General features: G+C 38.5%; 1 protein-coding gene across 3 annotated transcripts in view; it reads left to right on the top strand.

Annotated features, from left to right (window-relative positions):
* The window catches only part of TANC1 (tetratricopeptide repeat, ankyrin repeat and coiled-coil containing 1), a 48,221-nt gene that overhangs the window by 21,914 nt on the left and 8,924 nt on the right, over nucleotides 1-17,383 (top strand). For all 3 annotated transcript variants that reach the window (XM_085551975.1, XM_085551976.1, XM_085551977.1), the window contains 16 exons: nucleotides 1,221-1,319; nucleotides 3,946-4,067; nucleotides 4,739-4,928; nucleotides 5,955-6,212; nucleotides 7,136-7,261; nucleotides 8,423-8,704; nucleotides 9,223-9,374; nucleotides 10,064-10,295; nucleotides 11,169-11,335; nucleotides 12,261-12,868; nucleotides 13,048-13,156; nucleotides 13,380-13,502; nucleotides 14,114-14,350; nucleotides 15,195-15,380; nucleotides 16,082-16,160; nucleotides 16,859-16,992. In XM_085551975.1, the coding sequence (XP_085408101.1) occupies nucleotides 1,221-1,319; nucleotides 3,946-4,067; nucleotides 4,739-4,928; nucleotides 5,955-6,212; nucleotides 7,136-7,261; nucleotides 8,423-8,704; nucleotides 9,223-9,374; nucleotides 10,064-10,295; nucleotides 11,169-11,335; nucleotides 12,261-12,868; nucleotides 13,048-13,156; nucleotides 13,380-13,502; nucleotides 14,114-14,350; nucleotides 15,195-15,380; nucleotides 16,082-16,160; nucleotides 16,859-16,992 (3,104 nt within the window). The remainder of the gene's footprint in view (nucleotides 1-1,220; nucleotides 1,320-3,945; nucleotides 4,068-4,738; nucleotides 4,929-5,954; nucleotides 6,213-7,135; nucleotides 7,262-8,422; nucleotides 8,705-9,222; nucleotides 9,375-10,063; nucleotides 10,296-11,168; nucleotides 11,336-12,260; nucleotides 12,869-13,047; nucleotides 13,157-13,379; nucleotides 13,503-14,113; nucleotides 14,351-15,194; nucleotides 15,381-16,081; nucleotides 16,161-16,858; nucleotides 16,993-17,383) is intronic.

The following is a 17,383-nucleotide window of genomic DNA, read 5'->3' as shown; positions in this document are numbered from 1 at the left end:
GGAAGAGCCACTGATGTCATCTATCTGGACTTCAGTAAGGCCTTTCACATGGCACCCCACATCTTCACAAAGCAGGGTCAGCTCAGGGCATTACCTAGTCTGATCCTGAAAACTTTCAGTGATGAGACTGCACAGCCTGCCTGGGTAACAAGTTTCAGTGCTTGACAGGAAAGTGCTCCGGTCCCTGAACTGTTTTGGTGCTTCTCCAGTAGCAGTGGGAGTTCTTGTTGTCAGCTTTTCTTTCCAGTTTTACCTTTGAGTGATCTTTGGCTTTCATAGCATCATCCCTTCGTGCCCATCAGTATTTCTAAATTCCTCCTTTTGTCCTATTACCAGTTCCTGTATCCCACCTTTTTGTACTGGAGTTGTGAGCCAAGCCAAACTCCTGTTTGTTATAGTATCAGGGTGGACTGCTTTTGTGTTTGGAGGAGGCTGTTATTAAAAATCTACCGATACCCTGAGCTCTTTCAACCCTGAATTCCTTGAATAAGCTTGAGGCAGCTCTCTTGAAATTCAGGCTTTGTCGTCTGCCATTTTGCTGTTCTCACTCCTGTCATTATTGTAACCCACTATGTGATTGATGATCAGTATAACTAAGGCTGCCTTTAGTTATCACATCCCAGACCTGTGCTGGAAGAACTGTTATGCATCGTCCTTGGTAGATCCATCTAATTCATGTATCAAGTGCACATAACCCTGACACCCTCTAGAAGTCTGGATTGCTTGTTACTTGCCACGGTGCCCTTCCAGCAGACTTAAGGCAGATTAATATATCCCTTAAGAGGCTGCTGCCATTTTATTATTTCCTTTTCTTCTCCTAGGTTATATAATGTCATATAGCACTTAAGAATGAAGCGTTTCTTTTATTTTTAGAGGTCCTAATAACAAAATTATCTTCCTGTTGTACTGGGAAACGAAAGCTCTGTAAAGAGAAGGCCTGCTGGACAAGTTTGAACATAAAAAACAATCACTCTTTACATATATAGGAAAGTGTGAGGACTGTTGGAGTAAGCAGATTGGTTTAGGTTCCAAAAAGCACAAGCAGAGCATTTATTTCTCACAAGTGTGAAACTGCAGCAGCTCTTGAGCTCTTACAGTAGCAGCTGTGTGTGTAAGAACTGGTTCCTCTACATTATTTGTGTCTCTGAGGAGAGACACTTTACATTTGAAATTTGAACATCTGGAAAAAATTAGATACATTCAGCTATTTTCCTTTACAGGTCCAATCAGGAAGGCCAAGTATGTGGAAAGTCCTAGAGTGCCAGGTGAGGCAATTCTGCTGAGGAAACAATCAGAGCAAGAAGAACCCTGTCAAAATGGTAAGAATCTGTTCGGTGAGACTTCATCCATTCATTTCAAAGAAAGTGATAAAAAGTAATAATACTGAAATTTGATTCTTTATTTCTATTGTAGTAAGGATGTGATGTTTTTAATTACATTTACAAGATCTTTGTAACTGTCTCCGTTCTTGGAGATGTGTGCATACTGCAGGCAAAGTGATATCAACTGTTGTTTATTGCTGCATACGCCAAAGGTCTACTAGACTTTTAATGAATTTATTTTCAGTGTAGATTGATTCCACATGTGCAGCTCTGCACTGGAGACAGTCATTTTAGAAATGTTGTGAAAGCTTCCTAAATAAGAAGGGGCAGTAACAGCAGAAGTCTGTGCTGACAAAGCTGGTCTGGTACCTCTGGGCTGATGGGTGTTCTTGGTGTTTTATGTTCATTTCCTTTGGCAAACCTGTAACAGAATGTAGCTTTTTGACAGTGAATGTCATGGCCAAAGCAGAAATTTGGTATATGACTGTATGCACCATATCATGGATTTCATGTGTTTAATGTTAATTTTAGTTTTTTAAGTTGAAAGACCTCATTAAATTAATCATCAGGTTTCAGATGAGCAATTTTTGTTGTTTGTTTTTTTTTCTTTTGCCTCAATTTTAAGGGAAACGATCCTTTTAAAAACAAATAATTTCTTAGAAAATAGTATACATATTCTTTATATATATATATATATAAATATAAAGCCTGTTATCTTTAATAAGTAATAGTGAAAATAGAATTCACTGTAATTGTTTCCTCCTCTTGTTCCTTTCTTCCATGTGTGATATGTTACAGTTAGTCTGTTGTGCTTGCATCCTCATAATAGTTTTAGTGCTCGTAGTCCTCATCTCCCTTACCTAATGATCACTATCTCATAATAATCCTCCTCTTGACAGAATTGTATTCCCAGGGAAAGAGAATGCTCATAGCCAAACCTGAAACCCGGTGTGTAAGGATTAATTGGTGGTTGGTGGGCTGAACAACTTAGGCCATTGGATTCTGTCCTTGTTGCTGAACTGGCATCTTTACTGTTTAACACTTACTCAAACCTGTACAAGATTAAAATTTAAATAAAATAACAATAGGTTTTTGTGGCGATTTAATTTAATAAACTCTTTTATTTCTAGTGTTTTTACTTTGAAGATAATAATCAAAATGACACATACTGTAGAGGAAGTACTTTTCCCAGACAAACATTCCAAGACCTGGCAGTATTCAGAGATACAAAAGCTTTGGCTTTTGACTCTGTTTTGTAGACTTCTTCTTTTTGGCATTGGTGAAGGATGGCCAGATATTCCAGTCTAAAACCTGAAGCTGTCCAGGAAGTTAAGCAATGCATGTGTTTAAGCAGGCATTGAGCTGGAGCGAAATGCAGAAAGATGTGCTTCCAGTGAAATACTCATGTTTACAAACTGTGGGCTTTGTTGCTCAGTAAAATTGAAACATTAAAGTAAAGTTTACTGAGCAATCTGTTCAGTTCTATCAAAATCGCTGTTTTTTTCTGGTTTTCTTACAGCCTACAGCTGGGGGAAAATATGCTATTTCTTGTAAATGCCACTAAACATCTGCTGTGTCTTATGTGGTTGGAGATCATATGTTGTGGTATTTTGGGTTTTTTTGTGTGAAAAATCCTCACCTGACATGCATTTGGCCTAGAAAAGCTGCAAAAGAAAAACAAAAGTAAAGGAACAGTTTAGTCATCATTACTATTTTCCTGCTGTGTTTTTTGATGGTGTAGAAGTGCAGCTGAGAGGTTTATGTTTTTCTCCTTTAGACTTAATGAATAAGTCCATGCAGTTATCTCTCTCTCCTTTTCTTCAGTCATTCCCTGAGGCATTCCTCATCAATTAGGAACTTATTGTTATGTGAAGTTTCCAAGCTGTACACTGATAGATCTGTTGTGAAGAATGCCCTTATTACCTCCCAGTTATATGGGGATGTGGTCAGCAGGCTTGGTGCCTTGCTCAGACCACACTGGTTGGAAAGTAGCTCAGGCTGTCCTTCACTTTTCCCTCATTACAGGGACAGGTAGTAGCTAATGCAGCTGGTGGTCAGCTTTAATAGTCAAAAGACTTAAATACTATATAAATGTTTCTGTTGGGGAAGAGCTGTATAGTTTGGTGGGTGATTCCAAATGGTTGGCAATAAAGAAAAGAAATTTATGTTATAGGTGTAATGTTTATAAATCATTTGTGTTATTAACTCTACTTTTCACATTTTTAACATAACGTGAAACTGTGTGAAAAATTACTGGAGTAGACTTTCAGTCTGACAGTGAGCTTTGCTAGTGGCATGCTGCTATTGATTCAAACTAGTCATCGTGTTGCTCCTCAGTCCAATGATATTTGTCTTAACACAGCTGATTTCACTTAACCATTTCTGTTTTGACTGTCAGGGTGGTGGATTTGTTGTTTGCTTTTACCCCCAGATTTGTGCAACTATGCAGAGAATTCAAGGCCTACCAACAATTTAAAGACCATGTGGCATTAGCTTCTCTAACAGAGAAGCTGATAGAAGATCTGTTGCTTGCATCTAATTTTACTCTTTCTACTTCTCGTAACCTTTTCCAAATGTAACTCTAATTTTCACCAACTTTCCCTCCCCTCCCTCCTCTCTAAAGCAAAGCCTGATAAAGACTCAAGTTGTTCTCCGGCAGCACAAGAATTGATGACGAGATTGGGTTTTTTACTGGGAGAAGGGATACCAACATCTGCTCATCTAGAAGAAAAAAATGAATCCATGGTAGGATTACTGAAAAAATATAATGTTAATTATGTTTATCTTAGAATTCTCATGTTATTTTCCTTATTTGCTTTGTGCAGCTACTTGATACTTTACCAAAATAGATTCTGTTTTAATAGTCATAAGGTAGAAGAATTTCACTTCTATTTGATGGTCCTTCTTCCTCGTGTTGTGGTAAAGGAGTTAGGGAGAAGCAAGTAGCTGGTATCTGTATGAAGTTCATGTTCTAACTGAAACACTGTGATGACCGATTTCTTTCTGTCCTTTCTTCTTTTATAATCCCATGCCTCAGAAATCATCTGTTTGGGTTTCCATGACAGGGAAAGGTTAATAAGACTTCATTTCCATTACTTCTAACACAAAGTTTGGATATGTATTTTGCCAGTAAATATTTAATGGAGAAGAATTCTGTCTCACTATAACTACGAGTGAATCATGAATTCTTAAATTTGTAAGATTTTATGGTCTTGATTTTAAGACTTTTAAGATATTTTTAAGAGTAATCTGAAATTGTGTCCTTAAGGCTTCCAATCAAGAGAAAGCTTCCACTGATTGAAATTTTCACTTGGAAGATGAATGTTTTGCTTTATTTCATGTTGATGTTTCTGAATTTCCACACAGTGGTGTACTGCCTTCTGTGCAATCCCTGTTCCTTTTTCTTCACATTGCAGTGTACAATAGCCAGTCAAGGAGTCAGTCCATGTTCTACCCTCACAAGCAGCACTACATCTCCGAGCACTGATAGCCCATGCTCAACACTCAATAGCTGTACTGGGAAAGCAGCAGTCAACAAAGGTAGTCCCTGTGAAACCATGAGGAGCCCTAGCTCCACCCTGGAGAGCAAGGACAGTGGAATAATAGGTAAGCATCTTAATTAGTAATGCAAAGAATAGACATTAACCTTCTTGTAATACTGCAAGACCAAGTAACTGTGATTTTATGTCAGAGCTTGATCCCATTTCTACTCTGTTGTACTTGAAAGACTGAAATCATATTTTTACCCATTTTTACTGTTAGGTGTGCATTCTCCTTATTTTCATGATGCAGCTCTAATTTCTCCATGTTTTCATTTAAAATTGTTAATTTCTCCTGCTTATCTCTTACATTTGCCTCTTTAACACGTTTCATTATGAAGAAGGACAGAATACCTCAAAGCTGGTTTTATTTCCAATGAAAGAAAATCAGTGCTACTTCTTGTGAGGATAGCTCAAATCAAGCTGTTTAGAAACAGTGCAGGCTGAGTAATTTCCATGAAAGTGATGCTAAACTGGGATATCAAGGAGGAGGTGAAATTGTGTGATCCACTACTGACTGGATGACTGAACTGAGTCAGTACATGCATTTCCAGTGTGGTGTCAGTTATCTTTAGATAACCTCATTAGTTTTCTTTCTGTAAAAAAGAAAAGCTCTGAATTGTAACACCTTTATTTCTGCTCCCTGGTTTAATGGTTCAGTATCAGTACTGCTATCTGCCTGTGAGTGGTGACGCACTGTTCACAGGTTGCCCAAGGAGGCTGTGGATGCCCCATCCCTGCAGGCATTCAAGGCCAGGCTGGATGTGGCTCTGGGCAGCCTGGGCTGCTGGTTGGTGACCCTGCACACAGCAGGGGGTTGGAGCTGGATGAGCACTGTGGGCCTTTGCAACACAGGCCATGCTGTGATTCTGTGAAAATTAAACCATCAAGCCTGCCTTCTCTGATTGTGTTTGGCAGTTTGAGAAGCTGTGTTATTAGGCCTTTTAGATAAGTAATGTTACTCCAGTTTAACAGATTATCCACTTCAGAACCAGGCCACAGATGCTGTATGAGTTTGAAAACCATCATGCATATTAACACAGGTAGGCCATTTTCTTTTGAGGTGTACTTCAGATCTAATTTTCTTTCTCAGCAACTGTAACAAGCTCATCAGAAAATGATGATCGTAGTGGATCCAGTTTGGAATGGAGCAAGGATGGGAGTCTCGGAGCTGGAGCACACCGAGGAATTGGTCACGATCGAAGAACTGACAATTGTTCACCGGTTGCAGAAGAGGAGGCTGTTGGATCTGCTGAGAATGTGCCGAAGGAAGTACCAACAGGAGAAGGTCCCGTTCCTTACTCTCAGAGTTCTGGATCTTTAATAATGCCTCGTCCAAACTCTGTTGCAGGTGAATACTGAGATACAAAAAGGATTTTTTGTCAGTGATGTGACATCTCTGTTTAATCTTTCAGTTGAAGTTATGTTGTTAGTATGGAAGTATTTTTATTGGACAGAGAAGCATAAGTTCTAAGCTAAATAGATGCATATTACATGAATTGCCTCAAGTGCTGTGAAATCGATAAATGCTTGGACAAGTGCATCTGACTTGAGCTCCATTAGCAGTACCCAACAAATTCAGTAACAGAATGTTTGCTTACGTAACTATGACCCTGCAAACAAAATCATCAGATGAAGTGTTGAGAAATGTGGGTACCATATATGTGACGCTAGATTTAGTTAACAGCTAACAGAAAGTTAGAAGTTAAGTAGTAAGCACAGAGTGAAGAAAACCAGTGGAGAGGTTAGAGGGTTTGGTTATTGGTGTTCAGAAGGAAGAGAGAAAGATACTGTACTTGATTCCAGCTAGAAACTGTTTTCTGTAGAAGGGACTATTTTTAGCTTAAAAGATGGAACAAAAATTGCTGCATGGATTTTTCTTAGTGTGTCAAGTTGTGTGAGGGAAGTACAGTTGGTAAACCAACTTCTAAAACTATGAATGGCAATATTTTGGCTCTAGCAACTTGGGCAGGAATGTTGAACTTCTGATAATGCCACTTGAAACTATTCAGGAGTTACAGTGTCCTTTAAATTCAGCTGGCCAAGTTTTGAATCAAATACACAAGCTGGTGAGAAAAGCATACTTGGCTGAAGAACACCACACTTTCACAGAGCATTTCAGGGGGTCAGTAGTACAGGAATAAGAGATCTCTCCACATAGAGGAACTGCTAGCTTGTGTTTTATTCCCACTCCCTATCCCCCCACCCCCAAAAAAATATATATATCATGTAATAAAAATAAACTTAATGATCTTCAATTTCTTAATTCTGTAGCAACAAGTTCTACCAAACTAGAAGATCTGAGTTATTTGGATGGACAAAGAAATACTCCTTTACGCACTTCAATTCGCTTACCTTGGCACAACACTGCTGGTGGAAGAGTGCAGCAGGAAAACAAAGGTAGGCACATTTACATCTGTAACTGTCTTGGCACAGTCACACTGCTGTTAGTGATTCTGTAATACATACGATATTTTAGAGTACTCCTGACAGATCACAGATCTTGTTTGAAAGTAATGTGCCTGTTCATACTCTTTGCTGTGTAGTGCTGTGATTTAGAGACAAAATGTATGGCTTTTAATGGTAAATCAGTATCTTGTTTAACTAAATGCTTATAAGTAGTGCTGTGTAGATCATGTGAATGTCCATAGTGAAGTTATGTGATACCAATGACAGCTTTCCTGTCTGACATATTTTACCAACTCTGATACTCAGTTAACCACCCACTGCAATTTAACAGACAATTCAGTGAGTGGATTAAAGGTCTTCAGAGACTGTCATTAGAGTTCTGGTGTTGGAAAAAAAAAACTGATCTAATACCACTAAGCCTGTTGGTGACAAAAATAGGCTTTAATATTTCTGATATTTGAAAAACACTATTGGTATTGGCAATTTACATATTTATTGATTAAAGGTGAATGTTTATGTAAATTTCATCAGTGAATATTACCGCTTTTGTAGACTTCAATGTATTAAAAAAAATTCTCTTATAAATCTTGCCATGTGTTTACCAAGCATGTCGATTAATGTTATCAAGCATGACTATGATTCTAGCTGTGTATAGAGAACATTCTTTTCTTGTAGCTTCAAAGAGACTGAAGAAGTGAGTAACATTATTTTTATGTTACTTAAAAAATTCTTTATTTAAAACTAGAAAAAAATTATCTGCCTTTTTCTATTCCTCTGTAGATGTTTTTACAGCTTTAAAGACATGATACTGAAATGCTCAGTAGGGTGGATCATGTTAAATTGAAAGATGTTTGGTACTTTTTATTTTATAGAATTATTGATGACTTTTTAAGAAAAGCCATGTTCAAACATACACGTATACTTATAGGACATTTTTAAACTCATTCAGAGTTTACTTCACATAAGAATTATGGAGGTGACCCAAACTGAGCAAATGTTTTTTTCTTGTTTCCATTATGGAAGCCTTAGAAGAATTCTTATTGTGAACATGATCAAAAATGTCACTGAACAAAATGATCTTCTGAGACAATGCTGTTTTATTGCATGTCTGGTTTCTTCTAATAAACTTTTCTCCCTGCCACTTCTTCTCAGCACGTTTTGTCACCTATAAGCCTCAAGACATTTTGCTAAAGCCATTACTGTTTGAAGTGCCAAGCATAACGACAGACTCGGTGTTTGTTGGAAGAGAATGGCTGTTTCAGGCAATTGAAGAAAAACTGAAGAATACGGGCCTGGCAGAAAGCAGAGGAACAGTTATTACTGGGAATGTGGGATTTGGGAAGACTGCTATTATTTCTCGTCTGGTGGCACTTAGCTGCCATGGAAGTCGCATGAGGCAAATAGCTTCAAACAGTCCTAATTCATCCCCCCAGAGTAAGTCCCTTCTGCGAATAATTGTTTGGGTTATTGTACTGACAAGAATAATCAGAACATTGCTTGCTGTTCTGACCTAATTTAGCAGGGCTTACAGAATCCTTTGAGTTGGAAGCGACCTTTAAAGGCCATCTGGTCTAACTCCCCTGCAGTGAACGGGGACACCTACAGCTAGATCAGGTTGCTTAAAGCCCTGCCCAGCCTGAGCTTCATTGTCTCCAGGGATAGGGCATCCACTGCCTCTGTAAATGCAGTAAATGCATTATTTTCATGACAGAACTTAACATCATGATGGTTTTGCTTTTGCTGACTGTAACTTTGATCTAAAAGCCTGCTGGATTGTTTCAGAATGGTAAGGTTCCAAATACGTACCTACGTTTATTGAAGTAGTTGCAGACTTCTTTGATAGAATGGTTCAGTCTTTTGCACTGGCAATAAAGGCATCCCATGATCTCTTCATGTAAAAGTCTGTTTTCAGCACATTTGGCCTTTTTTATATTTGTTGTTTTTAAAAATAGGCAGCGATTCCCGTCAGGAGATTCCCTTAAGTCAGATACCTCTGTCTGCTCCTCCTCCAAGTGGTACCTATACGATGAAGACCATGAATTGTCCTGGTACTCCTGACAACCAGACTCAAGCAGGTGACTCTGTGAAACGCCTTGCCTCTAAGGTGAGTTTTCCTTTAGCAATGGAAATTCTTTTTCAGCACGTTTCAAAACCTCTGGTCTTGGGGGGGAAACAGACTGATTTGCAAAGCCTCCTGGGTATGCCAGTAGTCAGCAGTGGGACAATGGACAATGTCTTGAGTACTTCTAAATGAAAAAAGCAGCTGCCTACCTTTTCTGCCTTTTGCATTATTGATTGATTTTTGCTTGGTCTTGGAAACACCGCGAAGTTGAAAAAACAAGTTCCATCTGCTGTGTATGAAAAGGTTTGGATCCTTAACTTCCAAAAGAGGCTGTGCATCCTCTTTGAGTATTTGCTCAGTATGGAATCAATCAGCAAAATTCTGAAGGACAATAAAATGTTCGGGCTGTGCATAATGAGTCTGTAATACACGGTGCAAGTTGTCTGAGTGTTGTCTGTTCTCCGTACTGTGAGAGTCTGGAGTAAGCAATCGTAAGTCTGATGGTTTGTTCTATTTGTGTGTGTGTGTTATTATGCTCTTTATAACTTTTTGCAAAAGTAGTAAAAAAAAAATTAATGACTGTGTGCAGTAAGCAAATAATTCTGAGGAAAACACAGCATTAGTGATGATATCTTTACACTCGTGTGTATTATTTGGAAGCAGCATTATGAAACTTGCTGTGTCTTAAAAATTCATTGGGTAGCCTTATTTTTTTTTCTTCTTTTCTGCAGGTTGTTGCTTATCACTATTGTCAAGCTGACAACACTTACACTTGTCTTGTCCCAGAATTTGTGCACAGCATTGCAGCTTTGCTTTGTCGTTCGAGTCAATTAACAGCATACAAAGATCTTCTAATAAAAGAGCCTCACTTACAAAGCATGCTAAGCCTGAGATCTTGTGTTCAAGATCCAGCAGCAGCTTTTAAAAGAGGAGTGTTGGAACCACTTTCAAACCTCAGGAAAGGTAAGTCAAGCGGGAAGTGATTTGGAATCTGAATTTAAGTTGTTTAAAAATTGTGGAAAAAAATAGAAATGAAAACCTTTGAAAATGTCTATCCTAATGTTGGAAGAGAAACAGGTAAAGCAGAATGTTGTTCCTCTGAACATCAAACTGCAGCTCCTGTTTTTTTTAGTCTGTTAACAAATGTATGTGATGCTCATTGGCAGATCTGATGTTTGTCCCTGGAGCTTTCATTCTTAACCAGAATGAACAGCATTAGTTTATTAAGCAGTTACAAAATAGTCTTCTCAGTTTTGAAAGTGCAAACAGATGCCGTTATGGTTTTTACAAGTTGTATGTTTTTCTTGGTTTGATAAGTTCAGTAAAACGTAACTTGTAAGTAAATGGTTAAAACTTATGTCAGCTAATAGCTTAAACAGCGTGCATGCTCATTCTTCCCTCTATCTGTTCATCTCTTCTTTGTTACAGGCTAATGGCCTTATTTAATCATTAAACTCTTTTCAAATCAGTTGTAAAACAGATCCATCACAAATAGCACAATCAAAACCCCTGTACTGTGATTGCTTCTATTTATTTATTTTTATCACTCTTTGGCAATGTTGTTTTACAATTATGAGAACCAAAGCTATTAATTGATTTTGCTGTCTGAACAGCATCATTAAGTATAACAGATAGGTTGGTTGAAGTGGTAGTTGTACTGTTTTTCAGCAGTTAAAATGTTTAATCTGTAAAAAATAATACTTAAATGCCATTAAATGAACTTCTAGGCAGAAAAATACATTTTTATTCCCTGGCATTTAAAATTTGAGAATAAAATGATGCATAATTGGAGAATTTATAATCAACTTTTCTTTTTTTGTAATTTTTGTATTTCAGAGCAGAAAATTCCTGAGGAAGAATACATCATTTTGATCGATGGTCTAAATGATGCTGAATTCCATAAACCTGATTATGGTGACACAATTTCATCATTTATCTCTAAGATAATTTGTAAGTTCCCTCCCTGGCTGAAGCTCATTGTGACTGTGAGAACTAATTTTCAGGTAAAAAAAACCAAAACAACCCTTTGACCTCTTTCTTACCAGCAAAAGCAAAGTGATCTTTTATAGTGATGTAACTGCATTGTTATGAAAAACATGTTGTTGGCTTTATTTTCCAGCACTAGTTCTGTTCTAAGATCTTTACTGTTTTCTTTTCACTTCAGTTTAACAATAATACTTCTAGAAGTATGTCATCTTAATTGTCCTTCACCTTCCCCCTTAGATAGCAGCCTTTATGTTTTTCAGTGCATGAGATACAGCCCTATCATTCCCATGCTACTGCTCAACTAGGCATCCCGCATATGCAAAGAAAACATGAAGGAGGACTGAAGTCCAGCTCCATAATATATATTTTCTAACACATCTGAGAATATGTCTAGACAGAAGTAGGCCATAAAAACGTGTTCAGGTAGACATGTTGAAGTGTGTGACTGTGCCATACTTGATACTTGCCTTAAACTAAGCAGCACTGAATGTGTGTAGTAAGTACCTTTGTGGTATGTTATTACTAGACAACGTGACAATGAGAATATTCTTTTCTCCTCTCATCGTTAGCTCTGTTGTTTAATAGACAATTCCTTTCACCTCCTGCCTTCCCCCTTGCCCACTTTAGAATCCTGTTCTGCTAACATTTTTGTTCCCTTAGTTTTGAAGTGATCGTTTGTATAGGAGATAAGCCATACAGCCTTGCAGAGATTGCACAGTAAAACATTTGAGAACATCCTATGCAAAATGATGGAATGCAGAAATACTGTTTGACCTCTTACTAGCGGTCTGCATTTGCAAAGCCACAGTAGTGATAAAAATTTGGTTTCAGTCTATCTCATATTCGTTACAGAAGATAACTATAGCATAGGCACATCACAGAGTACTTAGTGTTCAGTTGTGGAATGCTCTAATGCCTGTGTTTTTGTTCTTTCTTCCTCAGGAGGTGGTAAGTTCACTGCCCTTCGTCACAATATCCCTGGACGATTTTCCAGACAACAAAGAGATTCATGATGACTTGAGTGCTTACATTCAGTACAGAATTAATAACAGTCAGGAGATTATAAACAACATATCTTTAAATGGAAAAGCTGATGCGGCTATAATTGGGAAAGTGAGTAACCATCTGATCATGAGAAGCCTGGGATCTTATCTCTATTTGAAACTGACTCTGGATCTTTTCCAAAAAGGTCATTTAGTAATCAAAAGTGCAAGCTACAAGGTAGTTCCAGTGTCTCTGTCAGAACTGTACTTACTTCAGTGCAACATGAAGTTTATGACCAACTCTGCGTTTGAGCGAGCCCTGCCAATATTAAACGTGGCTCTGGCATCCTTACATCCCATGACAGATGAACAGATTTTCCAAGCTATTAATGCAGGTCAAATAAATGGAGAGCAGCAATGGGAAGACTTCAGCCAAAGGATGGAAGCTCTGTCGTGTTTTCTGATAAAAAGACGTGACAAAACACGGATGTTCTGCCACCCTTCCTTCAGAGAATGGCTGGTTTGGAGAGCGGATGGTGAAAATACAGACTTCTTATGTGAGCCAAGGTAAATGAAACTTGCAAGAAGTCATTTTCAAATAACTGCAGTTGTTTTACATAATTGATCTCAGCTATTGCTGAGAGGACAGATGAATGTTAAAAAACAAACATGACTAATATTTTCCGTGTTTACTGAAAAGTGTAGTTATAAATGCTGTTCTCTTTGAATTCTGTTCCTTTTACTAGGAATGGACATGCTTTATTGGCTTTCATGTTTTCTCGACAAGAGGGAAAACTAAACCGCCAACAGACTATGGAACTTGGGCATCATATACTTAAAGCTCACATTTTTAAGGTAAATCCATTAACATAATAGATTTCAGGATCTGTATGTATCAGTGTACCTTAGAGATGCTAATCTGAGTTGCTTTAATAATTTGTTGGAAGCTCGTACAAAATACTTGAAATTGTTACTGGCATTATAAAAAAATGTATCTTCTTTTTGTACTGATGAAATATAGCTATAAATAGTCTTTTACACACTACAGAGAGATTTCCTGTTGTATCATTCCTGCTAGGGTCTCAGTAAAAGGACTGGAATTTCTTCCAGTCATCTTCAAGCCTTGTGGATTGGTTATAGTGCTGATGGACTGTCTGCAGCCCTCGCTTCCTTGAGGAACATCTATACACCCAATGTGAAGGTAAGAAAATGAGCACTCGTGTATAATCAGTGTTCCATCTGCCACTGTTGCTATTACTCTGTTAACGAATGTTGAAATTAATGTAACAGTTCAGAAGAAAACAAAAACACCGTGCATCTGTAACCAGTAACTGAAATCTCTTACAACAAGCCTGCAAGTACTTTTGTTGTTAACATTAACATTAACAACATGTTGTTAATGTCCCATTCAGTTTTCCTTGATAGTTTGGTGTAAAGAAAGATTTCACCTTGATTTTGTTGTAGCCACACTCTGTTAATTAGGATGCCTTTTCAGGAGGTCAGAGGTATGACCTGTTTTGCTGGGCAGGGTCCATCTGTATGTTCTTGTATGGAGGAAGTATCAAGTGAATTGAATGAAAAGAAGAAGTACTGTGATAACAAGATGAAAAATGGCAGAGCTTCACTCTATGAGATGAGTGCCCGAGGTTATGGATTGGGAAAGCCAGGATGATGCGTTCCTATTTTAGCAAAACTGCTGTGCATTTTGATTGGAAGTTTGGTTGTCTACACATGTGCACACACTCACATTTTTATTTTTTTTAATGCAATCCAATTTGAATTAAAAATTATTTTATTTAAATTAAATTTTAGGTCAGTCGGCTGCTGATCTCGGCAGGTGCAAATGTGAATTATAAGACTGAAGTACTAAATAATGCTCCAGTACTGTGTGTTCAGTCACACCTTGGACATGAGGAAGTGGTGACTCTTCTACTAGAATTTGGAGCTGCTATTGATGGAACATCAGAAAATGGAATGACCCCACTTTGTTATGCAGCAGCTGCGGGTCACATGAACATAGTTTCACTGCTGTGCAAAAAGGGAGCAAAGGTGAGCTGAGACACAAAGGCTGCAGTTGTCACAGCCAAAAGTCTTGCAGGGGCCTAAGAAAGATGCTGATTACATAACTATATGCTGATATAATTAACACAGAGAGTACAAAAAGAAAGTCCAGAACGTGTACACAGACTTTTCAACAGAACGTTTTCTCTCTGATCGTGTCCATGATTAATCTTACATGCATTCACAATTACTCCAAAGGACTACGCACCTACCATCAAAACCTTTGCATTTCTGTTGCTTAGAAAGCCAAGTACAAAATGCAGAGGTCTGACCTTCTTCCAGCCTTTGCAGCGCAGCCAGTCGTCCCTCTCTGTGAACTGATGCCTGGTTCCTTCCCAGCTGGAAGGCTGTACGCTTTATTGCAGTCCCGGCCCAGACCTGTAGCCTGTTGAGGTCCATGAGAATGGCAGCACAATCATTTGACATATCAGCCACTCTTTCCAGTTTTTTGTCACCTACAAATGTGGTGAGTTTGCACTCTGTCCCATCATACGGGGGCACTGATGAACAGTCTCAGGCCCATTGTTCATCACAGGAGTATACTGCTAATGAGTTGTCTCCAGATGGACTTTGTGCTTGGGCTCATCTGTTCAGCCAGTTTTAGGTACACACCACTGAACGTTGTGTTATGTGTGTTCATCAGCTTGTCCGTGACAGTGTTATGGCAGACAGTGTCAGAAGCCGCACTAAAGGCAGCACAGACGACATGTGCAGTTCTGCCAAGCCAGTCACCTTGTCGTCTTGTGGAAGACCACCAGGCTGGTTAAGCATGATTTTCCCTTCCCCCTGTGACCTTTCACTAGACTTTTTAACTTTATTTTTTCCAATGCAGGCTGACTATCTAGACAAAAAAGGGCAGTGTGCTTTGGTCCACAGTGCACTGAGAGGGCATTGTGATATCCTTGAATATCTTCTGAATGTTGTTTGGATAGCTTCTTCCCAGGAACAAAATTCACTACGAAAAAGCCAAGCACTGCAGCAATCGCTGACGGCAGCTTCCAGTATGGGGCACTGTCAGGTAGGTTGATAACTGGAATATTTCCTGGTCTGCTGGAATTTATCACAATGGTACAACAGTACTTGCAGGTTTTGCTTTGTTTTGTTTTTAAAGGGTTTTTAAAGCAGAATTGTTGAAATTTCTGATATTTTAAGCATTCTGCATTCTTAGGAACTCTTTCCAGTGCTGTAATTAAATATCCTACACAATGAATTGCTTCAGAATTTTGTCTACATGTAATACTCTGTCTTTCTCATTGCTGTTCTTGAGGCTGTACTATGTCTCCAGTGGTAGTGATAATATTCACTGTTTCACAGGATGCATTTGAGGATTCTGAACTGCAGTTAACTTGAATTCATGATTAACTCAATCTAATAAAAAATCTTATTTGTTACCCACTGATGGAAGTGAAAGCAGCCAACTACTCAATTATGAGAAAAATTGATCTCATCTATTATAAAAAATTACCTTTATCCTAATTTTTGTTTTTCTCAGCTAGAAAAAATGTTTCATTAATTTTAAACAAATTACATTCTACTATTTCAAAGTTTAGGATTTTCCGTACATTCTGTGTAGCACTTCTCATGCATCCTGAAAAATTCCATGTTATCCATATACTTTCTCCTTTCCTATTTCTATCATTTAATTTAACGATCCTTTAATAGCAATGAAACACGGGTTGATAGATGTTTGTGTCTTACTGAATCTGCTGGTTTTGACAGGTGGTTTGTTACATCTTGGCAATTGAGAAGGAGTATGAAGTTGACATCAATGTTGTTGATGCCTTGTGGGGAGAAACAGGTATTTCTTTTCTTGTATTTCCTCCGATTAGAACTGCTCATTAAAGAAGAGGGTGGGTTTTTTGTTTGCTGTTGTTTTTCTGCTTTTCTCTGGTTACTGGAACCTGTCAGTTTTTATAATAAATGCAGTTTGTGGGTGTAAGTGCAGAAAGTTTAATTTCTTAAACCTACTCACCTCATGGATTGAAAAGAGTTGCTCTGTGTAGCACCTGAGTTGAATTTAAATAGATGAATTTTCACAGTGATTTTAGGAAACCTGGTTTTGAAGAGCTGTCTGAATTCATCTTCCATTAGTATTTTCTTTTCAAAGTTTCATATTGAGGCTCTTGCTTAATGAAATGGGAATCGTTACTCCTGAAGTTAGTGCTTGGTTATGCAGTCATAGCTTGTGATGTAGGGGAAGGTCCAAGTCCAGACAGCTGTGAGCTGTTGTACTGCTCTGCTCTGAGACGCTTTGCCCCAACTTACAACTTGGTAAAACATCTAGAGTCAAAATAGCTGCAGGATGATCGTTACCTGAAATACCACCCTTCAGCCATGGAATATAAGAAACTAAATAAGGACACAACTTCATACGTTGTTTGAGTCTGTGCTTTTGGGTGGCTGGGTGGTTGAGCCTATGATTCTATCATCTCACATGGAGTCAAAGGATGTGTTAAAACAGCTCAGGGAAGATGCTGATGAAAATGCTTCTTTCAGCCTTGACAGCTGCTGCAGGAAGAGGAAAACTGGAAGTCTGTGAGTTCCTTCTTGACCGTGGAGCAGCTGTGAGCACAGCCAACAGGAGGGGCGTCCTGCCGCTCTTCTGCGCAGTCCGGCAGGGGCACTGGCAGGTCTGATCCTACTTTGCCATCTGACAGTCACGTGGGAAGCTGTCCTTGATATCTCCCATCTTTAGTCCTGTAATGGTGTAAATTCTATAAGGTGCATTGAGTTCTAACAGAACAGACGTGTTCAGAAGTTTGTTTTAAGTTAAAGTTACATAAATGATTTGAGAATACATTGGCTGTGTGCTGATCGTAGTTGTAATACATGTAAAAATAATGTGTAGAATTTTAAAATACTTTATTTGCTCTGCAAAGAACAGAGACCGTTTCAGGTGCAGTGGACAGTGTAGACTTCATGGTATGAGCAGAGAGAACCTTGGAGCGAGTAGCCCCATGCTCACCCCTCTCATCAAATGAAGCCTCTGAGTTGTTAGGAAACAGTAGTTGAGTTGAGCAG

This window comes from Coturnix japonica, chromosome 7 (genome assembly GCF_054131305.1).
Source record: "Coturnix japonica strain WE chromosome 7, WE-NBRP24, whole genome shotgun sequence".
Taxonomy (NCBI): domain Eukaryota; kingdom Metazoa; phylum Chordata; class Aves; order Galliformes; family Phasianidae; genus Coturnix; species Coturnix japonica.
The sequence above is the reverse complement of the archived record's forward strand: the minus strand, read 5'-3'. Positions and strand labels throughout refer to the sequence as shown.